Raw genomic sequence first — 26745 nt, 5'->3', positions numbered from 1 at the left:
GAGGTGTAGCACCAAAAGACAGAGATCTCTCAGTGTCACAGTGTGGAAAAGATGTAGGTCATTTGTATCTACTCAGGAGGGGTGGGGTTGAGCTGAGTCATTCTGTAAGAGTTTCCCAGGGTGTGGAATGCTAATGGCGGGAGGCTTCACTGTATCCTGAGGCGGTTCTTTTGCATATGGATTGGTGCTTGATGTGCTAATCTTCTCTGCAGGGCTATTGTCGGGTGTGGAGTGTTTTGTTGGCCTGGTGTTTTTCAGAACTGGAGCCCATGCTCTGTTCATTCTTAAGGTTTCTTCTTTCCTGTTGAAGTTTTGCTTATGCTTGTGAATTTCAATGGCTTCCCTGTGCAGTCTGACAAAGTAGTTGGAAGTGTTGTCCAGTATTTTGGTGTCCTGGAATAAGATACTGTGCCCTGTTTGAGTTAGGCTATGTTCAGCCACTGCTGATTTTTCAGGCTGTCCAAGTCTGCAGTGTCTTTCATGTTCTTTTATTCTTGTCTGGATGCTACGCTTTGTGGTCCCAATGTAAACTTGTCCACAGCTGCAGGGTATACGGTATACTCCTGCAGAGGTGAGGGGATCTCTGCTGTCTTTTGCTGATCGTAGCATCTGTTGTATTTTTCGGGTGGGTCTGAATACTGCTTGAAGGTTATGCTTTTTCATAAGCTTTCCCATCTGATCAGTAATTCCTTTGATATATGGCAAAAACACTTTTCCTGTGGGAGACTGTTTTTCTTTGGTTGTTTGATTCATCCTGGGTTTGATTGCTCTTCGGATTTCATTTCTGGAGTAGCCATTTGCCTGAAGTGCGTGGTTTAGATGATTAATTTCCTCATTGAGAAAGCGCGGCTCACATATCCGTCTTGCACGATCCACTAATGTTTTCATTATGCCTCTTTTCTGTCGGGGGTGGTGATTGGAGTTTTTGTGTAAGTACCGATCAGTGTGAGTTGGTTTCCTGTAGACCTTGTGACCTAACTGAAAGTTTGCTTTGCGGATGACCAAGGTATCCAGGAATGAGAGTTTTCCCTCACTTTCTTTCTCCATTGTGAATTGTATGTTCAGGTGGATGTTGTTGAGATGATTCAAAAACTCCATCAATTCTTCCTCCCCATGGCTCCAAATGATGAATGTATCATCCACAAACCGGAACCATACACTGGGTTTGTGGGGTGCTGATTCTAGAGCTGTTTTTTCAAAATGTTCCATGTAGAAGTTTGCTATAACTGGGCTGAGTGGGCTCCCCATGGCCACCCCATCCATCTGTTCATAGAATTCGTTGTCCCATTGGAAGTAACTGGTTGTCAGACAATGATGGAATAAGGCTGTTACATCCTCTGGGAAAATCTGATTAATCAGTGCAATAGTGTCTTTTACTGGAACTTTGGTAAACAGGGATACAACATCAAAACTGACAAGTATGTCTTGTGGATTGAGTTTCAGAGAACTGATTTTGTTGATGAAATCTGCTGAATCTTTGATGTAAGACGAGGTTTTCCCGATGTGGTCCTGCAGGAGATCTGCCAGATGTCTAGCTAATTCATATGTCGGTGAACCAATGGCACTCACAATGGGTCGGAGTGGGACTGAATCTTTATGTATTTTGGACTCCCCAAAATACATAAAGATTCAGTCCCACTCCGACCCATTGTGAGTGCCATTGGTTCACCGACATATGAATTAGCTAGACATCTGGCAGATCTCCTGCAGGACCACATCGGGAAAACCTCGTCTTACATCAAAGATTCAGCAGATTTCATCAACAAAATCAGTTCTCTGAAACTCAATCCACAAGACATACTTGTCAGTTTTGATGTTGTATCCCTGTTTACCAAAGTTCCAGTAAAAGACACTATTGCACTGATTAATCAGATTTTCCCAGAGGATGTAACAGCCTTATTCCATCATTGTCTGACAACCAGTTACTTCCAATGGGACAACGAATTCTATGAACAGATGGATGGGGTGGCCATGGGGAGCCCACTCAGCCCAGTTATAGCAAACTTCTACATGGAACATTTTGAAAAAACAGCTCTAGAATCAGCACCCCACAAACCCAGTGTATGGTTCCGGTTTGTGGATGATACATTCATCATTTGGAGCCATGGGGAGGAAGAATTGATGGAGTTTTTGAATCATCTCAACAACATCCACCTGAACATACAATTCACAATGGAGAAAGAAAGTGAGGGAAAACTCTCATTCCTGGATACCTTGGTCATCCGCAAAGCAAACTTTCAGTTAGGTCACAAGGTCTACAGGAAACCAACTCACACTGATCGGTACTTACACAAAAACTCCAATCACCACCCCCGACAGAAAAGAGGCATAATGAAAACATTAGTGGATCGTGCAAGACGGATATGTGAGCCGCGCTTTCTCAATGAGGAAATTAATCATCTAAACCACGCACTTCAGGCAAATGGCTACTCCAGAAATGAAATCCGAAGAGCAATCAAACCCAGGATGAATCAAACAACCAAAGAAAAACAGTCTCCCACAGGAAAAGTGTTTTTGCCATATATCAAAGGAATTACTGATCAGATGGGAAAGCTTATGAAAAAGCATAACCTTCAAGCAGTATTCAGACCCACCCGAAAAATACAACAGATGCTACGATCAGCAAAAGACAGCAGAGATCCCCTCACCTCTGCAGGAGTATACCGTATACCCTGCAGCTGTGGACAAGTTTACATTGGGACCACAAAGCGTAGCATCCAGACAAGAATAAAAGAACATGAAAGACACTGCAGACTTGGACAGCCTGAAAAATCAGCAGTGGCTGAACATAGCCTAACTCAAACAGGGCACAGTATCTTATTCCAGGACACCAAAATACTGGACAACACTTCCAACTACTTTGTCAGACTGCACAGGGAAGCCATTGAAATTCACAAGCATAAGCAAAACTTCAACAGGAAAGAAGAAACCTTAAGAATGAACAGAGCATGGGCTCCAGTTCTGAAAAACACCAGGCCAACAAAACACTCCACACCCGACAATAGCCCTGCAGAGAAGATTAGCACATCAAGCACCAATCCATATGCAAAAGAACCGCCTCAGGATACAGTGAAGCCTCCCGCCATTAGCATTCCACACCCTGGGAAACTCTTACAGAATGACTCAGCTCAACCCCACCCCTCCTGAGTAGATACAAATGACCTACATCTTTTCCACACTGTGACACTGAGAGATCTCTGTCTTTTGGTGCTACACCTCTGAAGATGCCAGCCACAGCTGCTGGCGAAACGTCAGGAACTACAATGCCAAGACCACGGCAAGACAGCCCGGAAAACCCCCAACAACCATCGTTCTCCGGCCGTGAAAGCCTTCGACAATACATTTCCTGCTTTGTTTCCCCAGATTTGGGTAGAAATCTTTTCCCAGCTTCATTATGACTCAAGACATAAAGTCCTTTAATGTTGTACTTTCCACCAACAGACAGAATCTTGTGGCAAAGCAGGCAATACTGTTCTGCCTTCTTTTCTGTAGCAAAAACTTGCCACTTGCAATTTTCAGCTTACAAAGCTTGAATCTTGTTTTGGTGGTTTGTGAGTGACCCTTGTCAGCATGTTGCTCTGTCATGTGGGATTGAGTAAGAAGGGAGCTGACATCCTGCAACTCCTGCGCCAATAGTAAGGCCATTATTTTACTTTTACTGTAAAGGAGCTGAGCTTCAGCTCTTTTGCCCTAAAAGCCCGAGTTGAGAGGCTCCATGCTTGGTGTATGAATATTGTACTTGACTCAAACATGAGTTCAGTATCCTGGAGTCTTTACTTTGCTTACCTGTTTTTCTTTTGTCACAACAGTAGTCATGAGCAGGTGGTTATGTACCACCTGGATTTACTAGTTCATGTGTGCCAGCTTATTAGGTTTTTAAAAATTGCAAAAAATGTCAGACAGGCTGCATTTAACCTGCAGGCTGCATGTTGGGTGTCCTAGATTCAGGGAATCAAACTGGTTTAGCAGGAATTCTCTGCTGAGCAGGACAGATGGACAGCATACAAATACCCAGCACGCCCTTTGTCTTCCTCTGCCCGAGGAATCCCTCCTTCAGTCATTGGCTCTTTCTTCCTTTTCCATACCAGTATTGACAAAGGTGTTTGAAGGACTGCCTGCTTCTATATATTCCTGCCCAGAAAGATGCCATGTTTTCCATCACATGCCCTGCTAGGGGTCATCTGCCTTCAGAAGTAAGGTGGGTGAGCACCAAGGGTAGGGCCTTCTCAGTGGTGGGACACCCTTGCCCCTGCCCTTCGCCTGCCCTGTCAGTGGCCAGCTTTAGACACCAGGCTATGATCTTTTAATGTATTTTTATATTTTTAATGTATTTATTAGTAGGAATAAGTATTCTGTTGATAGTGTGGTATTAGTGTTCTGATCTTCATTGTTGCTGTGGTTCTTAGTTTTGGTTTTGGTCAGTTTAGGAGTTTGTATTATGTTGTGAACAGTCTCAGGAATGAATACAGAAAAATCAGCATATAGTGTTTTTACAAAAGAACAGTATTTTATTTATTTGAAATATTAGTCAATCGTATCCTCTTTCAAGGAGTTGGATTTTGGCAAAATTAGGCCCGAGACCAAAAGGGAAAACAGGTGTCAGTTGGGTTCTTTGTTCTTGGGGGTATTTGAAGCCTTATGTTATGCCCTGGTCTGCTTCGGGGTACAGGGGAGCTGACTAAGAGGCATCTTCCTGTAGTGTTGTTGCATTCTCTCCCTCCGCCCCTATATGCAGTAAAGGGGTAAGAGTGAGGTTTAGTGTGGAATTCTTTGCCTCTGAAGCCAATTTAATTTTCAAATTTACCTTCTGGTGTGAAAAGGAAGGGCTACGGCTCAGTGCTCTATCTGATTTGGATGTAGAAGGTCCTCGGTTCAGTCTGTGTCATCTCCAGTGAAAAGGATTAGGCAACAGGTAATGTGAAAGACCTCTACTTATAGAGCCACCACCAGTCAGAATAGCCACTACTGACCTTGATAGACTACAAGGAAGGCAGCTTAATCTGTGAATATTCTATAAAACTGTTAATATTATTTGCTATGCATGGACTGCAATCTGATATTCATAGAATGTCACACGTGTTTCCTTGTTGCAATTACGACATATTTGCACACTGGTCAATAGTATTACTGCCACATTTTAGCTGAGAAAGAGTGCACCTTTCTGAAGGCTACCTAGTGGGTTCACCTCAGAGTCACAAGTTGGGGGCTTTATGATTTGTAGCTCTCCGCAACGGTGCTATACCATATATTTTCCACTGATAAAAATTAAGGAACAAGTATTAAGGGACAAGTATTTCATATGCTCAGTTGTGCTGTAAATCATATGGATTTTAAGAGAACAGGGTTGAGATTCAAAGGTTTTGCAGCCTACATCCGACCTCATCAGGGCTAGAACTGATTGGTCTTCAGAATGCTCTAAGACACATTGTTGTAGCAAACTAACACATTGCTATCCCTCTGGAATTTTGCTTCATCCTGACCCTGTATTTCGGCCCTGGTTGGGTGAACCCTGTACAATAACTGGCATGTGGCAGTAATTGAACTGCCCCAAATTAGCTTAAGCTTTACTAAGATTCTCAAATGCAGCTATCTGCCGCTTGAATAGAGTGTCTGTAAGGTGCTAAGACCTTGAAATGACTAAGTTTGCTAATCTTTGGCTGTGAAGACTATGCAAAACTGAGTGTGGGAGGATTAGGAAGTCTACTGATAGAGATGCTAAGCAGCAGGGGCAAGAGGGCAGTCAAAGAGGTAAGAGGATTGAGGATTAATATCTAAGGAAGGAACAGGGTCTGCAGCTAGGGATCAGTTATGAAGTTGGGTAAGGTGCTGGAACATTTTCAGGCCATTCAAGCTGTACTCCATCACACGAAGAATGAACTATTGGCTTAAAATTGAACCATAGCTGTATATCCTCCTTCCTCTATTAACCTTACCTTATTGAAACAGTAGAGATTATGATGCTTTGAGTCTTATTAGAGATGTAAAATTTCTGGAAACTTTGAAGCCATGGAAAAACAAATCCCTCCCCCAGCTGCTTTTGAAAAAAGTAGAAATTTTAGGGGAAATTGAAATATATGAAAATACTTTTCTATCAAACCTATATCACTCTTACTGATCTAGTAACATAAAGTGCATCATTTATAATTCAGTGTATAAAATTGTACTATTTGGCATATTTCTTGAATTTAAAAGCATAAATATCTTTATTTTCTGTAAGAGAAACTGCAGGTATACTAAATAACTGTCAAAGACAAATTGCTGCATCTTACGCTACCACAGAAGATGTATCTTTAATTTTTACTGTCTGAGAGGTAGAAAAAATTTGAGTGGAGAAAAAAATTCTGTAGTAAATAATAAAGTGTATTCGGCCTAAAACTGAGTTACAATAGGTAGGACTACCGGCATATTTTGATATTAAGCTTTATAACACTGAAAATGCTGAATAAAGAGCATAATAGTTCTTTATGCAGTGTTTTTGGTGTTATAAAGCTTAATATCAAAACATGCTTAATATCTAGCATCATAACTCTTTATCATCACTTTGTTAAACACATAATTATGTTAATGGTTGCCAAAATTACTTTAACAAAAATATTTTTTAAATGTTGTATGTGTCTATAGGATGAGATTTTTTCAGAAATTAGGTTGGAACTAATTTAAAGACCTGGGAACAATTGCTACTGCACATTTTTAAAGTGATTCCACATGGAATTAGCTTTACACACTTTACACACAAACATAACAGGGCCCATCTTTTACTGCACCCAATCTCAAAGCAGCTGCTACTCTAGACATCCGTTCTTTGCTGATGTTCCCCTGCCCTGCTTTCTTTCATGCACACCACAGTACCAGTAGCTTCAGACACAGGCGTGAACAAGCATCCCCTGAACTTGTAAGTAACCCTACCAGTTAAAACGTGGTCTGAGTGATTAAAATGCCCCTGCCTGTTGATCAGGTGATACTAATCTAACAACTAAACTGGTTAATACAACCTTAAATATAAGCAATGAATACGATTAATTTGCTCTGGAGGGGAGAGTTAATCCATAGAGTAAACAAAGCCCTGGGAATAGTAAGGGTCTGCTTCACAGAGTAGTTTTAAAAATAAACAAAGAACTTAGCTCATCTTAAGTCTTGTCACATAGGCCATCCAGCCCCCAGACCAGCAATGATTTCTGTCAGGTAACGTCCCACTCCATTTCAGCAGATGTATTGGTTAAGGTTGGGAGAATTAGTTTAGCGGAGGGCAAGATGACGCATGCCAGACTGAACACAAGTCTTGGCTTTGACCCATCTTGGTTTTGAGCAGCTGTCCTGTAGCCACAGCCTTGCGTCGTTGGGTTATGCTTTGTGCCAGTCGATGCCAGGCTCTATTCTGTTGAGTTTTTTGATTCCCTCAGGAAGTTAGTGGCGCCTTTTCTTAATCTGAAAGGGGAGCTGTTAATACTTTGTCCACCAAATGAATTATGCAGATGACAGTGGCATGGTTTGGCTTGCCTGTGTTTGCTTGAGATACTCCCTTTGTTCTTGAAGTTGAGGTTTTCTGGACCAATGGCAAGGATCTTCATGGTGTTCGAAGCGGGAATGAAGAATAGTGAGGATGTGGGGAGTTACAGGCACACTGTAGCTTTTGAGGAGAAGGAGCTTGGGACTTCGTGTATTGGCCCAAACACGGCAGCAATCTTGCCAAAGCTTCTTGAACCCTGGAGGAGGCAGTACCTCTCCCTGCACCCTTAAAAAATTACCCTTAAAAGACCAGCCTAGCTAAAAAGGCAGCCTTCTCTGTGTCCTAGCTCCTTTTTCTTTTCTCTCCCCCCACCCCTGCATCTAAAATGAGAACCATGCTTTCCTAGTCAAGACTGGAGCTTGACTGGAGCCATTTCCTGTCATTCCTTTTCTACATACTACAATTCCCGCCCCCCTACTTCTCCCCTCTCCAGAAAATGTTGCTTTCATCCCCTTCGGGGTGGTGAGAGAGGAGATGAAAAGGCCTTTGCTGACTGTTCAGGGCATGTTTGGGACATAGTCAACTTCAGCACCCTTTTCAGAACCTCTTGCAGATGAGGACAACATAAGATGGGCAAGGTACAAAGCAAAGCACCCCTTGTGTGGCGGTTGCTATTATTATCTGCCAATACCTGTCCTTGAACAAAGAGGCTGGATCTTTTTTTCATTCTCTAGCTTCATAAACATTATTAATTCAGAAAAAAACACTTTGAAGTGTTGCTGCATCTTATATTGTACTGTGGACAGCTATTTTTATTTTAAAAAGGTGTATACCACCTCTTCAAAGAAATGCTCAAGGTGGCTTATGAGTAAAACAATACAATAAAATTCTAAAAACCCCACACCTGGAAAACAAGTCAGGGCATCCAAACAACGTAGAGCAGGTTAAAATGATAGTCATAAAACCATCCTCAGCAGACCATAAAAGTGGCTTAAAGATGGAGACTTTCCGGAGGCCAGGGGTCTGCATCGAAAAAGGCTGTTCTCTGGTGGCCACCTGCCTCTCTTCTGCTGGTTGCAATCTGTTCTATTTTTGCAGATTTTCACTTCCCATTTGAGTACGCTGCTGTGTCAAAAACTAAATGTAAGCCTAATTTGGACTGTTCTGCATGTCTGTATTTGCAATTTTCACTGCTAAATTCAGATCTCTTTCCTGTTTTAGAATGGTTTCTTACTGTATCTCAGGAATGCAAATGGCCACTGTGGCAAGTAAGACCAAGCAAAGAGATCTTGCGCAAGTTAGTCCCTAATTTTTGAAGGCCACACATAATTCAAGCAAGCAAGCTGATAGAAATAACTGTGGACTTAATTATAAGGCTGCTGATTTACGTGATGTGAAAAACATGTCTGTCTTTCCTACACAGTTGACTTTTCCTCTAAAGCAAAGATCATTCATCAGCAGGTCACAACAGTCTAGTGGAAGACTTTTCAATTATGTTTCGGGTGCTGTAGGGCATTCCCTGTGGTCACAGTCAAGCCCTCCAAATTTAACTTGATCCTATTGGTTGCCATATTGACTTTAGCACCAAGTTTTCTTTCTTCTAGCACAATTTTGCATTTTAGTATTCAAGAATACTTGGATGCATTTGAAAGTTGGTTACGCTATGACACAAGATTTTGCTTTCTCTGACCCTTCTTAAATAAATGTTGTGGCTATATAGAACGAAAGGCTACAGTGCAGTGAATTTCTAGGTTGATGTGGAGGCATTATGTAGGATGGGATGGAGGGAGGGGGAAATCAGATGAGGCTGATTATTGGTGAGATTTCCTCTAACTCTCTTATTTTACCATGCCTTCTGCAGGTCCATGGTGGCAGTGTGATACCCGTCATAGGGGAGAGCACAAGAAGACAGTGTGGAGGCCTGTGCCTGTGAAGGATGCTGAAGAAAAGCAATCTGGTTCTCTGGGGCGTGGTGCTTTTTGTGGCCTGGAATGCCCTGATCCTGTTCTTCTTGTGGACCCGGCCTCCGTCTCTCTCAGAGCATGGCCATCTCACGGAAGAAGTGATCCGTCTGGCTCAAGATGCTGAAGTGGAGCTAGAGCGCCAGAAAGACCTCTTGCAGCAAATCTACCGTTACAGTGCCCTCTGGAGCAGGAGGAAGGCGAAGGAGGCCAGGCTTCACCCACCGGTTGTTGCTGCATCGGCCCAGCTTTCCACAGCTGCTCCTTCATCCCGTCACTCTCAAATCTCTCCAGATGCTGTATTGCCCGTGCTGGTAATCGCCTGTGACCGCAGCACAGTCCGCCGTTGCCTAGACAAGCTGCTGCATTACCGTCCCTCACAGGAGCGGTTCCCCATCATTGTGAGCCAGGACTGCGGACACGACGAGACAGCCAGGGTCATCGCCTCCTATGGAGATGCCATCATGCACATCAAGCAGCCCAATCTGAGTGACATCCCTGTGCCGACTGATCACCGCAAGTTCCAGGGCTACTACAAGATTGCCCGGCACTATCATTGGGCCCTGAGCCAGGTCTTTCGGACCTTCCAATACCAAGCAGCTATTGTTGTGGAAGATGACCTGGAAGTGGCACCAGACTTCTTTGAATACTTCCAGGCAGCCTTTCCTCTCCTGCTGGCTGATCCAACACTATGGTGCATCTCTGCCTGGAATGATAATGGCAAGGAACAGATGGTTGATGCTGCTCATCCAGAACTTCTCTACCGTACAGACTTTTTCCCTGGCTTGGGCTGGCTTCTGCTGTCTGATCTGTGGGATGAGCTGGAGCCCAAGTGGCCCAAGGCCTTCTGGGATGATTGGATGAGGCAGCCTGAGCAACGGCAGGGCCGTTCCTGCATCAGGCCTGAAGTGTCGCGCACCATGACTTTTGGCCGCAAGGGTGTGAGCCATGGTCAGTTCTTTGATCAACACCTGAAGTTTATCAAGCTCAACGACCACTTCGTGCCTTTCGCCCAGATGGACCTTTCTTACCTCAAGAAGGATGAGTATGACCGCTCATTCCTGGACCAAGTCTATGGTGCCCCTGAGCTGCGGGTAGAAGAGCTGCAGGGTAACCAGCGCCGGGATTTGGGCACCGTCAGAGTGCAGTATACCACTCGTGACTCGTTCAAGGCCTTCGCAAAGGCTTTGGGCGTCATGGACGACCTCAAGTCGGGAGTGCCTCGTGCCGGCTACCGGGGCATTGTCAGCTTCCTTTACCGAGGCAGGCGTGTTTACTTAGCACCCCCTTCTGACTGGACAGGCTATGACCCCAGCTGGAGTTAGCAGCTGAGGATCCTTACGCATGTGGGACTCGAGGGGGAGGGGTGCCAGGGGTGGGAGGGAAACTGTATTTTTTTTAACCGTGTGGCATTCGAGTGCATTCCAGAGATGAGACTTGTTTTTGTGCACTTAAAATACTGGATAGGGTGGGTTGGGCTGTTGGAATATTCTGATGCCCCAGCCTGGTGGGTGAGATGGAACCTTCTGAATGTTCTTGGTTTTTCTCTCCAGTGCCTGTCCTCTTTTTTTTTTTTTGATGTGGCAGTCTGTTTACTTGTTGGATCCTTGGTGGCTTCTCCAAGTTGGTGATTTGAGGTCAAAGCCAACACTGAACCAAAGCAGTAACCCACTAAGGTTTCCCCCAGCTTCATTAGACCTATTGCAGGCCTGCACAACTTGTGACTCAGCAAACCGAAGGCAGCTCCATCAGCTGTGTATTGTGACCTGCCAAAGTTTTCTTATGTTTTTTTCCCCCTAGTTCCAGGCACATGAAGGTTTGTTGTCTGCCATACGCGGCTGATATACTGCTCAATGGGCCACAGTTTGTGCAGGCCTGAACTGTCGGGGAGAAACAAGGGCCTCTTCTCACCTCTTGGCTACCAAATTAGCTCTTACATTAAATGCAGGTTTAGAAGGCAGGGAGCTCCTTCTGATGATCATTGCGCCCATTTGAAAGATCATCTTTATTTGACCTTGTTGGCCTCTTCCTTGGGCATCCTGGAGAACCTAATTACTGCTTTAATCATCTGGGATGGGAAAGTGGGAAAGAGGAATGCCCTGATAAATTCCAAGTGGCCATCGTTCGGTAAATTTGGAGAGGTGAGCCATTTTGCGGTCACCTGGACATTAAAGTAGACAGGGTGGGCGGGAGCATGAAAGCATGCTGTCTTCATGGCTCCGTGCCAGGGCCTGTTCACTTTGGTCTACAGGAAGTCTTTTAAAGAGGCGGCCGTTTTTCCTGCGACTGTCTTCATTCACTCCTCTGGTTCTGAGATGCACATGGTCGCCTCTACACCCAGTGCTGCTCAAAGGAACATTCAGTCAGCTGACCAGACAAGCAGAAACTTCATGGGATGTAGCATTTCATTTGGCAAGTCTGGGGATTAAATGCTTGAAAGCTTCCTGACGGGAATGTGTGTGCAGAACCAGCATGTTGGTGAGAAGGTTGTGGGCTAGGTTTTTTCCCTCTGGCATGCTAGGGGTGTGTGTGTGCATGTGTTTGTGTAAAATATTATATGTAGAGGAGTACTCAACACTCAGGCTCCCCCACCTACAGTCTGAAGTGCTACAGCCAAAGGTGGGCTCTATCCTGTGGAGATTCTGGTTGTCTGTCAGTACTGAGTACACATTGTAGAAAAGCTTCATAGTATTCAAAGGGGAGTCTGACTTAGTACGTTCTGAGAGGTGATAGCAAGGACATTAGCTCTCAGAGCTGCCTTAATTCTACTGGCAGGGCAGTGTTCTTTCCCAAATAAACCTGACTGCATTTCTTGCCCCTCGGTGGCATTTCCTTGAAAGTGGTTTTTTGGGCCACAACATTAGAACTGATCACCGCCACATCTGTGGGAGGAACCAGGGGAGAGAATTCCCGCGACCTCAGAAGGGGGCTCTCTAGTGAAGGGGCCCAGCCTTAGACTGCGGCGCAGAGTCCCCCCTCCCCATCATAGCCTTTAGGAGGTGCTGCTGAGCTGCTCCGGAGCCACTTGGAGAGGTAGGTGTGGGGGATGGGGCTTCAGACCTCAATTGGCCAAAATTCAGACCACACCAAAGGGTAATATTTTGTTTGGATGCTGTATTACTTTTTGTCTTTTTCTTTAAAAAAAAAATCTGTCCCCATGGTGAGTGGAGGACAAAAGACTTTGGCTCTGCTTTGGAACTGGATTTCAGTCAGGAACTTCCTGTGACCAGGTTCAGTGAAGGTTATGTTTGCGTGCGTGCCCGTGTGCACATTGGGGTGGGGAGAGAGGATGGATTCTTCCTCCTAGTGACTGATGGAGGGAGGACAGGATACGGTGCCTTTGGAGGGGAGGCAGACTACGATGAATGAATGACATGATGTATATAGCAAACTCTGCTTTCAGCGATGATCTGGAAAGCACTAACATTTCTATCAAGAACTGCAGTGTTTAGAAGAGGAAGGCTGTCATATCGAGAATGTGGTATATGTCCAAAGGGTGATTTGTTTTAGAGGGTGGACTTCAGTGAAGAGATATCTATGGAGGAGGGGTTCTTGGAAACAATTCTGTTTGAAACAGGAATCATGTAGGACTGGGATTCATCTTTGTATTCGTGGGTTTTTTCATGGCTGAGGAAGACCTTCGGGGTGGTACCTTGTGTCCATCCTACATTTTTACTTGAGTGTGCAGGAATGGGAATGATCTCCTAGAGCGTGGAGGAGTGGGGTGTGTGTTTGTGTGTGTGTGCACGTGTGTGTGTGAGAGAGAGATGTTCCACATGCCAGCCCCTGCAGCTTTTAATCCCAGCTATTGTCAGGGTTCTGCAGCATTAAAACTAGAAGTGACTCCAAGTCTGTTCTAGCTGTACATTCTTTGACTGATCCAGTTTGCAAAGGAGCACCTACAGAAATGAAACCGCTAATCTCTGAAAGACAGCCAGAGGGGCCGTTCTGCTGGGTGGGTATGCCTGGAGAGGGATTATTTTCTGTTCCTATCTGCTTCCTCCTTCTCTCCTGAAAGATACAGGCAAGAGGTCAGCGTTCCTGAGCAGAGGAGATAAGAAGCCAGTGAAGCGGCCTCTCTTCTACCACATCTGCTTATCTTGCCTACACTTCTGCCCTCTTTCCCGGAAGGAGTTAGTTGTCCCTCTGTAGAACTCTGAAGGATTTCCCTGTCCTGTGCACTTTCCTGCTGTTGCCGCCAAAGGTGGAGGATGGACAGTGTTTTAAGAAACTGACTCAGCCATTCATTCCTGTATAAAAAGAGCCTTTTCTGTGAGGACTTCTCTTCTTCCTGCCCTCTCCTTTTTGGATGGCGTAGTCCTGTGTCATTTCTTCATTCATGCCATCTGTTGCCCAGCCTCTCCTGTGATGTTTTGTTCTAACTCATGGTGCTGCTTCTCTCCCTTTTCATTCCGGGCAGTAGGCTTAGTTGAAGGGCAATGGAGAGCGGTCAGCCAAGACCCCAGGAGTGAGAGCAAGATTGAGTCCGTTGGGGAGACTCCACTAGTAGCCCTCAAGGTGTCCCTTCCTCCTTCCCCAGCCTCCCTCCACTTGTAGAACTGTCTTCTGGAATGTTTACCAGCTTGAAATAAAAGTGTGCAAATTTGGGGTGGGTGAGCAAAGCTGTTTGCTGGAGATGCTCTTTTAATGTCCAAATTTCAACCTGTGAAAGAAGAGTGCAAAATGCAAAAACTTATTTTCCAGAATAAAATAAAAGAAAAACTGGTTCTTTTCCAACAAACTGTGTCTCTGGTTGCTGTTGAATCGTTTAGTCTATGCCTGGACCAGTCCAGGTAGCACTAAAGAAACAGGCCTTAAAAAAACAAGTGAGAATTGGTTGGTTCAGATGAATGGTCCATCTGGTCCAGTCTTCTGTTGCTCACAAAGCTCAAGGGGCTGCTCATGGGAAGCTCACAAGCAGGGCACCATAGGGATGGCTCCCCCTTCGGTTGTGTGTTGCCAGCATCATTTGATCAGATGCATGCAGCTTGAATGAAGTCCCGCTGCCTTCTGAAAGTGAAGTTTGTTTTTGTATCCGGGTAACTGTCTTTCATCCTCTTATGACTAAACCTGAAATGTAAATCAAAGACTGTGGCTCTGGGCTGTGGTAACATCAGTGATTCTTAGTACCAGCAAAACCTTGACATTTGTACTCTGATTCAACTTGGAACTGTGCCGTCTCTCCTACTGGAGGCATTCTGTGCCACTGAAGAATTGGCACTCAAGTATGAAATTGGGTATAGAAACTTCTGTGATTCTGGAAAACGATGAGATTTATAGGAAACCACAGGGATAAGCTTAAAGATTTCCTGGGTGGAAGTTGCTGGTGAAATCCCAGAAACCGTTGAAAAGCACAGCTTGGAGTCCGTTTGTGATTTCATTGTATTGAATATGTTCATCCTTCATGACTGTAGTTGTCATACTCCCATCCCGCCCATCCCTGTTTTTCTACTTCTGTTTCTCTAGCCCTTTACCCTCCCACGAAGCCAAATGCTTCACAGTTTGAAGTTTGTGCAAAATAACTGAGAGTTTGATCATTCAGATTAATTGCCAAACAAGACCTCCCAAGCAAGCTTCTCCATTAGAAATGGTCATATTTGAATAAGAATATAATGAGCTTTTAATGCTTCTGGAGTACAGCCTCCATTGTGGCGTTGCACACACCCTGTGTTCTTGGCCAGTTTTCATGCACAAACATACTGGTTGCAAGGTTTGGATTTGGCAGAGTGCGTTATGTAACTAGAAACTCTTAATGGTTCTAAATTTGTTCTGCTTCTGACTCCAGGAGCAACTCATCATCTTCAAGGTAGCTCTGGAAATAAGGAGGCTTTGCTTGAAGTGAGTTGGATCCTGCTTGATATTTTCTGCTTGATATTTGATCCCCCGGTTCACCACAGCTTATCCTCGGTTCATCACTTTTCCCTGTGGACAATTTGTTTTGGTTGATCACTAGCTGAAAATCTGGTAGGATAACCCATTGAGCATTCTCATGTCATTTTGTTTGGAGCAGTTATAGTAATGAAAATTAGGGATGATTCTAGTTTAGCTGGTCTTATTCAGTCACTTCTTTGGTAGAAAGGGTTAATCCTGTATTGCTGGCATACTTCTACTTTTTCCAGTATCTTTATTTTTCAAAACATACTTTCCCTGAGGAAGACGGGGCAGCTGGCACTGGGTAAAGGCCGTTTCCACACGTCTTTCCTAGCGCAAAAGTCACGGGACGAGGGCGTCTTCCTGGCGCGATTTCTGATGTCATGCCACAATGCATGGCATGATGACATCAAAAATCGTGCCAGGAAGACTCCCTCGTCCCATGAGTTGTGCTAGGTAAAGACGTGTGGAAATGGACACAAAGTGTGTGATCCTTTGAGGAGCAAGCGCATTCGACAGTCCCTGTCTCCTGAGGCTGGCAGGTTGAAAGGGCTGGGTTTACCCACCCCCACCATTAGACAGTTTGAAATAGTAGCCTGCATCCTTTTCCTCCTTTGAGTAAAGTATGAAGCTGCTCCAACTTAGATGGCTCTTCCTCCAGTGTAAAGTGATGCGTGCTGATATATGGAACACTCAAAAGCAATATATAAATGTTAAGTGCTCCATTTAGGACGTTTCGGAGGGCATTCGTTCAGAGCGTTGCCATAAGTCAGAAACCACTTGACTGCACATAACACACCCGTGCTTGCAATCCATATGACATCATTGTAAAAGGTCAGTATTTCTGAAACGGAGAAGCATTCAATTAACTCCTTTGAGCACCCCTGTCTGTCCAGTAAGGCTGTGTCAGCCCACTCGCCGCATTCTCAGTAGGTTTTGCAGTCAATGCAGTTACAACTTTTTTTTATATTAAGTTCGTTGGCATGGGAATCAACTTCAGCCTCTGCCCTTCTGTGCAAAAAACTCTTGGAAGAGAAATACAAAGCCAAAAGGCAGGTCTCAAATTGTCCCTGCCGTTCTTCCAGGCAGCTTAAAACACCCTGACAATAAAAGGGATTGCTAAAAAGTCAGGAGGAAGAACATTTCCCAACTAAAACTGGCTATTAAAGCAAATCCAGCTAGTGTCTGCTCCAATAAAAATGCCACGGTTGTACTCCTCTATAACAGCCCTGTATCTAGAATCAGTTGCTGGTATATGCTGGTCAAGATTTTGTTCTGTATGAGGGATTCCTTCTCAATGTCCTGCACAATGGAGAAACTTTCTGAATAAGAAGCACTCCCACCTTTCATGCCATGAACCAAAAGGCACAAAATGTTAAAGTGTATCAGTTAGAATTTCGGGGTGGTTATAGGTCACTATTTCTGTTCACATTTGCAGCTGTGAAGTTCTCCTTACTGAAATAACAGCATGTCAATACCTGGCATGGAACACTTTGTATTCGTGTGGTATAACAATCGTCTCTACAGCTGCTTTATTAGCCAGTTTTCCATACTAGAGAATTAGAAAGGATGGGCCCCAACATCTGTGCTACCCCCTTCCCATCCTAAAGACGCAACTGTCCACCTAGCAGTAACACAATGTTCAATCTGTCATGCACCAAAACAGATGCTGACCTAAATGCTTCCAGATGTTTCCTGAGAATGGGCCAATCTCACTGCATGACACAGGGACAGGGGAAACCACCAGCCAGTCCATTCTGGGAGGGGAAAAATTCTTTCCTGACCCAAGCTGGATCAATCAGCTATTATCACAAAAAGTGTGGATCTTGTTGTCCTCTTATGAAAAGGATGCAGCTGTATTCCACAGAGCTAAGAACCCCAATGGTAATCCTTGAGGGCCAGGAGGATGCTTGGCTTAGCAGTTGAGCAGCTGTTTTTATACCCAGAAGGTCTCTAGTCTAGTCTTTGGCAGCTCCAGTTCTGCAGTTTGGGGAAGCACATTATGAGAACCTCTTTCTCTGATTCAAGTCCTGGAGAGCCCGTCAGGCTAGAAAAAAATGAGTGAGATGATGCAGTGAGCCAACTCTATATAAGGCTGGTTCCCATCTTTTGAAAAAAGGGTGTGGATATATGAGTATATTTCTTAAGTCTTAAAGAGTGCTACAATCACTGACGAGCTTGAGTCAAGTCTGTTTGGAGTCAGGATCAAGGTATGTATGTGAAGTGCTGTCAAGTTGCAGCTGTCTCGTGGTGACTCCATAGGATTTTCAAGACGAGATGAACAGAGGTGGTTTGTTCGTGCCGGCCTCTGCAAAGGTGACTCTGGACTGCCTTGGAGGTCTCCCATCCAGATATTGACCAGGGCCAACCCTACTTAGCTTCCAAGATCTGACTGGGCTGACCTGGGCTATTCAGGACAGGCACAGCATAGGTATCAACTTTTTCCTGCTTTGTTGGTATACAAATCTGGATAATTCATGAGCGGCGGTGGGGCAGACCCAGGACACAATGAATTGGTGACTAAAGCAAATATAAAGCTAGTGTACAACTCATACCAGCCGCAAAGGGTCAAATCCTACCTTTTATCACAGGCCCCTACAAGCAAATTTGGCCAGAAAATGTTTGTGTTGCTTTTGGAATATGGTAAGGCTGGTGATCAAATAGTTTATAGAGGAGAAGGTGTAACTTGAAGGGAAGACCATTACTGAGCTATTTCTCACCAGAGCTGGCATGACTCTAAAGGTCTGTATGATCTGAGACCATGCTGCACAAGTTTCCGACATCTTGTTAGCCCCCTTTGACTTGTGTTTCCTCCTTGGCCTGGTTGTAGTCTTCTGCTCTGCTCCTTCCAAGCATAAAAAAGAGATTTAGTTCTCTTCACTTGTGTAAAAGAAAGCAATGCAGCTTGGATATGTGTTGGATATATTCACTAACACATTGATTCCCACCTCCCCCAAGACACTGTCTGGAGCTCCTGGAATTATGTTTTCCTAGATAACTGCTTATGCTGGCTGTTTTTAAAAATTATATTGCTGACTTTCTGCCATAATGAGGTCACTCAAAGGAGTTTAAATGAGGAAGGCCTGAAAAATATCAAGCAATATAAGCCAGACATACATAAAAAGCAGGAGCAATAAAATCAAAAGTAGTAAGTTGTCCAGGCAGAGGAAGAGAGAGAGGCAGAAGCATCAGTGGCTCAGGACAGAGTTTGTTTAGCAACTAAACAATACCAAAGTAGGGGCCAGACAGACGGTAGAAAGCAGTGTCATAGATGGGGCATAACCACCATGGGAGAGTGTAGTAAGAGTGCCATTGAGCATGTATAGAGTGTCTTCCTCTTCTGCCAAATAAGTGCAATTAGCTAACTGCATCCTCCTCAAATCTGAAGCTCAGGCTTCCATGGCGGAGGGATGGTTTCTATGCACGTCTGAACCTGATCATTTAAAATGAGAGCAATCTGTCGACTCTTTAAAGGGTGTTATAAATTGATCTCCCACATTTGTGAACTTGCAGTCGGGTGGGCTTGCAGGAGCAGCAGAAAAAGAAGAAAAGAAGCTTGCCTTTCTCATTGAGATCCAAGGCAGATTACACAGTGGAAATGAAATACAATATAATCAACAGCTAGGACGTTCACTGAGCAAAATACAATAATGAACAACGGCATTCAGTGAACCAATATAAGGAATGGTAGCAGAAAGAATGAAATTAGCATAAAGTCAAGGACAGATGAAATCTTTCTGAAACGAAGCATAACAAGTTAATATGGCATGTTTAGCAACGTGGAAACGAGCAGAAGCATATCTACATCAGCAGACAGTGCGCAGTGGCATAGTCTATAGTCCCTGTCCTTACCAAGGTATCTAAGCTATTTCTTAAGATGTTTCAACCATCCAGAATTCAAGAGCCAAGCCCATTTGCCAGATCAAGGAGGTGTAAGACCAGAAAGCATTGATGATACCGCTCTATGTTCTAAAGATTAAAAAGCAAATGAAATATATACACGGCAGGCGCGGAACACGTTCCGAGATCCAGCCTCACACGCTTTGTTTTTCAGAACTTCTCCTCTCACTCCTCCAGCGCAAGTCTGACCCTCAGGTCTTTATTTTAAACAACTTATCTCCCTGCCATAAAGGCACTCTGCGCATGCTCAGAAGCTCTCAGGTACCGCCTCGACAAGGTGGGTTGTTCCATAAACAAGTCCTTCCATTAGCCCAGCGAAGGATCCATGCTTCGCAATTCCGTTCGCAGCCGTCAATGGAAGATCAATTGCTCCATTTCCGTGCTGCCATCGTGTGGCTGAATGCTGGAATGGCAACCGGCTATTGCAGTGAAGCTTAATATTTTTTTAAAAAGAAAAAGCTTTCCTCTTGAGCCGCGTCCAAGGATCGGAAACTGGCTTGTAGGAACGGCGTTGTTTTGTTAACGCTTCCCGTTTTAAAATGTCTGGCAGATGGCGGAGAAAGGGGTTTTCAAGGATAGCCAAAAAGCGGAAACCCACGCCTGCTTATATATTTTTTTTCTATTCTGCCCCGGGCCCTGCCGTATATGGTGGCCTTTCACTCCCTCGACTAGGCAATTAGCAAAGGTCCCTTTCGGCTGCATTCTTAGCACTTTTCCTGCTGAATATGAATAACAAGCATTTTCAGTTTCTATAGGACGAGATTAAATGTGACAAATCATCAATGGGACGGGTTACCATAATATCACGAACATGTAAATCTTTTTCATCATAGTGGAAGGTGGTTGTCTGTACGCTCGCAAAATGCATAATTGTAAAGGAGGAGGAAGAAACAGAAAAACACAATTGAATCGGTTATACAGAAAGAGAAGTAGTTATACTGTGTGAGAAAAGCTTTCTGACGTGTTCCTTCGATAGCTCAGCTGGTAGAGCGGAGGACTGTAGAGTCTATCTGAATAGTCATCCTTAGGTCGCTGGTTCGATTCCGGCTCGAAGGAAATATTTTTTCCCCCATTCCTTCCGTAACCCCCAGCACAACTACCCTCACCTTGTATTAGGCTACATTTCCTGATTCGGGTGGCTACACGCGAAGTCCGGGAGTGATTGTTTTTGTTATTGTTTTTGTTACTTTGTTCGAACTGAATTTGCAATTTGTTAGAACTGAAACCACCTCCAAGGTTATTTGCCATGGGGAGCTCGCCCACGCGATTGAATGCCGAGGAATAAACGGGCTGCCCGCAGGGGCTGTGAAGAATCCTGTTAACCAGCCGGCGCTGCTTGGAAACTCTCTTTTCTTCTGCTCCAGGCTCTGGAGTAATATCAGTAGATCGAACAGTGAAGTGGCTGGCCCGAAGGCGGCTGATCAGATGAGCAAAGCCAGGCGACCGACAGATCAGGTACTTGGGAGGCTCCCCAGTTATGCAGAAAAAACATGACTTTGGAAATCAACCAAAAGACACACACGCCCCTTAAAAAAAACAACAACCCTAATCTGATAAACGCAAACTGTTGAAAGCATCTTAGCATTAATTAAAAGGCAAAAGAGGCGAGAGGGGAAAGGAGCCTCTTCAACGCTCGGAAAGTTCGTGTGTGAGAGAGAAAGCATTTCCAAATTGTGCACGCGCACACACACCCGATTCCTCATAGCCCTTAGCTTGTCACTACTAGCGCTAAGAGTAAATTGGCCGGCGCCAGTGCGAATGAGAGGAGTGCAAGAGCGCCACCTACAGGCACAGTTGGGGGTCTTCCTTTTCTCTGTGGATTCCCCCAGCGATGCAGTAAAATGGGACTTTTTAAATAAACCCAAAGTGGGGGGAATCCTCCAAACCCGAAGAAGAATACTTCCAAGAGGATGGGATTGGGGAATAGCTGTGCCACAGTGAAAGGGGGAAAAGGAGGGAGACAGAAGGAAACGGATCTTCTCAAAGCCCCGGGGAGCTCAGAGAATCCAGGAGGGGGATTTTCAGGCTGGCCTCCCCGTTCCTCACAGGCACTCCTTTTGTTACTCTGAATCATCATGTTTGAACACATCATCCTTTAAGACCCCCAAACAACACAGTTTGCTTTTTAACAGACACCCAACCCAAAAGCGACGTCTTTGAACAAGGGCCTCATTGTCTGAGAATTGAGTCCCTTTTACAGTCAAGATGACTCAGTCTTGTGTGCGGAATATTTTGCCCTGTGGATTAGTCCTTTAACTAAACAATAAAGCAAACTTTAAAAGGTATGTTCATTTGGACTTATGAACTGATTTTTTTAATCGTTCAGTTCCTTTACTCCTGATGCAGATTCTTGAAGTGGCTGACAACAAAAAATACCTCTAAAATTAATTACAAACCAAGAGTTTTTAATTTTAGCATAAAACAAGGGAACTCTAAGAGTGCAAGGTACTCTTTTCAAAAGTAAAAGCAGCATTGCCAAGATAAAGGTAAAACAAAATAAAACATAACTTTAGTGGCCCATTAAAGAACAGCAACTCTTCATTAAGAGTTTTCATGGGTCACAGCCCACTGCATCACATAGATATATGATGGAAAACTGTACTGGGGGTGGGGGGGTTATGGTGCAGGTTGAAAGTGAGACTCTAAAGACAAGGTGTCACAACAACAACAAAAAGACCCTGTTTCTGGTAGCCTCCCACAGAATGGAGGTCCCTCTTAGCTATGAATACTTCTAATCTTTTTTTAAAAGCCACCAAAATTAGCAACCAGCACCATTATTTTGTGTGCTGCAGCCCATATGTGCTGTTTGATGTATTTCCTTTTGTCAGTCCTGAACAGACTGTTGATCAGTTGCATGGGGCCGTGGCCATCCATACATCCCTAAGGTGGTGTGGGACCTGGGACAAACCTGTCTTCACGTCTCCCTCACTTACCTTCACCTATATGAATGCTGTAAAGTAGGCAGGTCTGCCCCAAGGCCTAGCAACGATGTCATATCACTGTGACTCCCTCTCCTGAGAGAAGCTCCTGCCTGCCGCATGGCACTTGAGTCTGGACTCTTACTAAAAGCTGCCTAGAACTCACTTCAATTACTTTACCCAAGGAACAGTTTTGTAGCTTAATACAGGTAAGTGAGGCAACACAAGACAGGGTTCTTAATATCAGAGTTTATTCTTCAGTCCCTCTTACAGTCCCTGCTCTATTTTCTTCTCCATCTTTCTTCTTGCTCCCTCCCTACTCTGCTTTCTCCTCAGTCTTTCTTTTCTCCTCCTTATTCGGCTTTTCTCTTTTAATATAGATGGGCCTAGTCTGCCCACCAACAGACTAGAGTCTCCCAAATTCTGATCAATGTCTGCAATTGGAATGCAGACTGTCTTGACCTTGTCCTTCCTTTGCATGCCCTAACTAAATATTAACATTCTTCAGAAAGGAACTCATGCAGATAAAACAACTTGACTCATTTTCCCAGTGTGGCGTCTTTGTAAGTAAGGTCCACATTTCAGCTAATTGGCTTGGCTCTGAGAAATCTATTTGACATGACACAACTCCAGATGCCAAAGGAATGCCTGTCCCTAAATCTCTTATAGAGCGTTAGAGACAGGCTGTTGTGGGGAACACAGCACGGGCTTAGGCGAACTGTGGTCCAATCTAGCAAGGCCATTTTGTATCTTTGCTTCCCCAACACAATCCTTTTCACATGGGAGACAGCATAAAACTTTTCAAAGGACCAATTGGTTGGTTTTGGAGAGTGCTAAAAAATTGTCTTTTTGATACTCATTTTTATTTCTCAAATAAAACAAAACAACTTATTTATTTATATTTCTTGCATGGAGCTTCAAGATGGATTATACCGTGTAAGTCAATATAATCAATGACTGGGAGATTAACTGGGAGATTTACTATAGCATTAACTTTCATGGACTACTGCCCGCTTTGTCAGAGGCAACAAGAACCATAAATACCTTCCTTTGCACACAGGACAGAGTTGTACACTAAGAACATTTAAAAAGTGCATGAAGCAAGCCATAATAAATGCAATACAGTTCTTTTGGAGAGGGTCTTCTGTTAAAGTGACAAATCAAGTTCATTTGTTTACAAACATAGGCCATCACAATCCATAAACTGAATTGGCAAACAGTGTTAAATTGTGGAGGGAGGGGCTACACGTTATGAGAAGCAAGTTAATGCAGCTGCAAAAAAGGCCTTCTTCCAACTCAGTATATAGCCTGGAAGGGACCCTTACCTTGTCATGGCCAATCTGGCCACCTGGATCCACATCATGGTAACATTAAGACTAGATGACTGAAATGCACTCTATATGGGTGTTTAACAGACCAATATTGGAACTCCAGAAAAAATGGAAAGATTTCTTTGATTACGTAGCTCGAAGTTAAGAAAAATTAAGAGTAGTTAATATGGAAACAGATTACTTATAATATAGAGACCTTAAAATGTTGAGTATAAAATAAGAAATAAATGACGGATTAAAGACTACTGATATTAAATTTTAGGTATTAGTAATTAAGGAGAAGGAGAGGAGAAATATCCCATAAGCTAGTGATGTTGCCACATATTTTTTAAAAAAAATTATGTCATTTATAGTCCGCCTTTCTCACTGAAACTCAAGGCGGATTACACAATATGAGATTAGTACAATCAGTATCAAGTACATTTCAATACAGTATCAAGGACATTTCCATAAACAATGCCGTAGAGTAAATAGATACAAGTTTAAAAGACATAGTATTAACAAGAATCCAATACAGAGCAGAAAAAATACTGAAACAGAACATAATTGACAGTAGACAATATGGAGCACAGGTGATACATAGGAGTACATATTTAAAGCAACAGATAATATGTAAGGCAATATAATGATGAAGTCTACGGTCCCTAACTCTTTAGTGAAGCATCTGAGACCCCATCCCAACAATACAATCCTCCCATTTGAGTAAAAGCCTTTTTGAATAGTTCGGTTTTGCATCATTTACGGAAAGCCAGGAGGGGGGGGGCTCTTCTGGCTTCCTCAGGCAGGTCATTCCACAGGATAGGGGCCACCACAGAGAAAGCCCGTGTACGGGCTGCTGCTGACTTCACCTGTGTGCAGCCTATATATTTTTAATATAGTTTTCTGTTGTAGTTTAAATTTGGTATTTTCTATTTTGTATAAGTTTCTATGCACTTTCTATTGCTATTTGTAATTTTCTTTTCAAATATTTTTTTAAAAAAATACATAGGTCTCCCTTTGAAGTCAGCTTAGAGGATCTGACTGGTGCAGAATGCCACAGCCTGGTAATTACCAGGAGCTGGGCAGAGCATTCATATTTCTCCCATTCCACAGTCACTCCACTGGCTACCTATCAGTTACCAGGCCAGAAACGGAGCTGGCTGACCTGAAGAGGGCTAGAAAGACGCTGGTGAAAAACTCTCACGGAAGCTGATAGAACTTGCTACGGAACATTCTGGAGAATCTACGAAGCGGAAGTGAAAGTGGCAAAGAAAAGTTACTTGTCCAGCATACCTACAGGACCGCCTCCCTCCCTATGTCCCTCCACGGCAGCTTCACTCTTCTGAACAGGATCTCCTGCAGGTGCCAGCCTGTACATGGGCGAAAGCAACAGCAGCCCATACATGGGCTTTCTCTGTGGTGGCCCCTATCCTGTGGAATGGCCTGTCTGAGGAGGTCAGGGGAGCCCCCTCTCTCCTGGCTTTCTACAAACAATGCAAAACTGAATTATTCAAAAAGGCTTTTCACTCAGATAGGAGGGCTGTATTGTAGGAAAGGGATCCCAGATGCTTTGCTAATGAATTAGGGACCATAGACTATGTTGCCTTACCTATTATCTGTTGCTATAAATCAGTACTATATACTACCTGTGCTTCATATTGTCTAACGTCAGTCCTAGCTGACTATGTTCTGTTTCAGCAATTTTTCAGCTCCGTATTGGATCCTTGCTAATGCTACGACTTTGTAAACTTGTACTTATATTTACCCTATGGCATTGTTTATGGAAATGTCCTTGACACTGTATGGAAATGCCTACCCTTGCTACTGATGGTACTAATATCATACTATCTAATCTGCCTTGAATCTCAGTGAGAAAGGCAGACTATACATGACATAAATAACATAATAAATAACATAATAAATAAATAACATAATAAACAAATTCAAGGTTTTGGCTATTACACACAAAGCCCTTCATGGCCTTGGCCCCTCATATCTTCAGGACTGCCTCTCCTTCAATGTTCCACCATGGCAGCTTCACTCATCTGAGCAGAGCCTTCTGCAGATACCACCCTGTAGCTGGGCAAAATCAACAGCTGCGAGCGCATCTGTATTCTCTGAAGTGGCCTCTGACTTACGAAACAGCCTGCATGAGGAGGTCAGGCAAGCTCCCCCTCTCCTGGCTTTCTGCAAACTATGCAAAACTGAATTATTCCGGAGGGCCTTCTTACATAGGTAATAGGGCTGTGTTGTAAGGAAATGGCTCAGAGAGATGCTTTGATAAAGGGACAGGGACTGTAGACTATACTACCACGTACTGTCTGTTGCTGTAACTATGCTTCTACTGTGTAATATCTGCATCATTCAAAGTGTCAAATTTAAAAGCTTATGCTTTGCTTCAGATTTCTCCAATCCAAACCCTATTGCACTGTTTATTTATTGTCCTATCCTGTTGATCATATTTGACTTAGACTGTGTAATCCACTTTGAGTCTCAGCAAGAAAGGTGGCACATAAATCAATCAATAAATTTTAAAGTGGGAAATGGGGTCCAGGTGAAGAAAACACCATGAGTATAAAGCTATGGTGGGTCTGATGATGAAAGAGGCTTGGAGGTTCCCATCTGGGGAGAATGTCTGAGGGAGGGGGCGGAGAGAGATCGACTATTCTCCATCTTTCACAGTAACGCTCACTTTGCCTGAGGTTTCAACTGAGGTGCACCTATACCCCGCTTTTATAACCTGCACGGCTGTAACCAATGTACCTTCCTTATGGTTCTGCTGCCACCTTGTGGCTACTGTGAGGCAATTTTCTATTCAGATAAAAATGGGCAGAGCCAGGAAGTTACGCAGCGTTGCCCAAAATAAGTAGATCAGATCTCTGTAAGACTACAAGGGGAGACCAAACAGTCGCCCATCTTTGGTGTCTGGGATCAGTGCTCTGAATCCTTTGTCCATCTTACTAGCTATGATTTCGCTAGTCATTTCTGACCATGTTAATTTTGTGGGCAATCCCACCCCTCCCAAAAAGCTGGGAGGCCCACAAGCTAAGTGTTAATTTTGAGGGGCCTGAACATGTCCTCTGACTAAAGAAACCCATAACTGCCGTGTGAGGAACTGCTGGCAGACATAGCCCTTGTGAAGCACTCTGTACATGCCCAGAGGCATTGTCTTCTTCATTAGTACTTTGCATGTCACTTGACTGAAGACTGATGTTGAAAACAAGCGGCACATTTAGAGAGCTGGAACTCATTAAAGCTGTTGGAACTTACAGGCTTGGCAGGTTCTCCGCCACAACTATTCTGATGGCAGTAGTGAATGATCCCTCTGAGGGATTCTG

General features: G+C 44.0%; 1 protein-coding gene and 1 non-coding gene across 10 annotated transcripts in view; both read left to right on the top strand.

Annotated features, from left to right (window-relative positions):
- MGAT1 (alpha-1,3-mannosyl-glycoprotein 2-beta-N-acetylglucosaminyltransferase) overlaps positions 1–14143 on the top strand; it is a 54189-nt gene extending 40046 nt beyond the window's left edge. For all 9 annotated transcript variants that reach the window (XM_054976122.1, XM_054976118.1, XM_054976121.1 and 6 more), the window contains one exon: positions 9309–14143. In XM_054976122.1, the coding sequence (XP_054832097.1) occupies positions 9384–10733 (1350 nt within the window). In that variant the 5' untranslated portion in view covers positions 9309–9383 and the 3' untranslated portion in view covers positions 10734–14143. The remainder of the gene's footprint in view (positions 1–9308) is intronic.
- Positions 14144–20145: 6002 nt separating this feature from the next.
- On the top strand, positions 20146–20235 carry TRNAY-GUA (transfer RNA tyrosine (anticodon GUA)). Its single transcript is given in 2 exon segments — positions 20146–20182; positions 20200–20235. It is a non-coding gene; the product is annotated as a tRNA-Tyr (tRNA).
- The last annotated feature ends 6510 nt before the right edge of the window (positions 20236–26745 follow it).

The sequence above is a fragment of the Eublepharis macularius genome, chromosome 4 (genome assembly GCF_028583425.1).
Source record: "Eublepharis macularius isolate TG4126 chromosome 4, MPM_Emac_v1.0, whole genome shotgun sequence".
NCBI lineage: Eukaryota > Metazoa > Chordata > Lepidosauria > Squamata > Eublepharidae > Eublepharis > Eublepharis macularius.
Note: the sequence above shows the minus strand (reverse complement) of the source record. Positions and strands in the feature narration are given on the sequence as shown.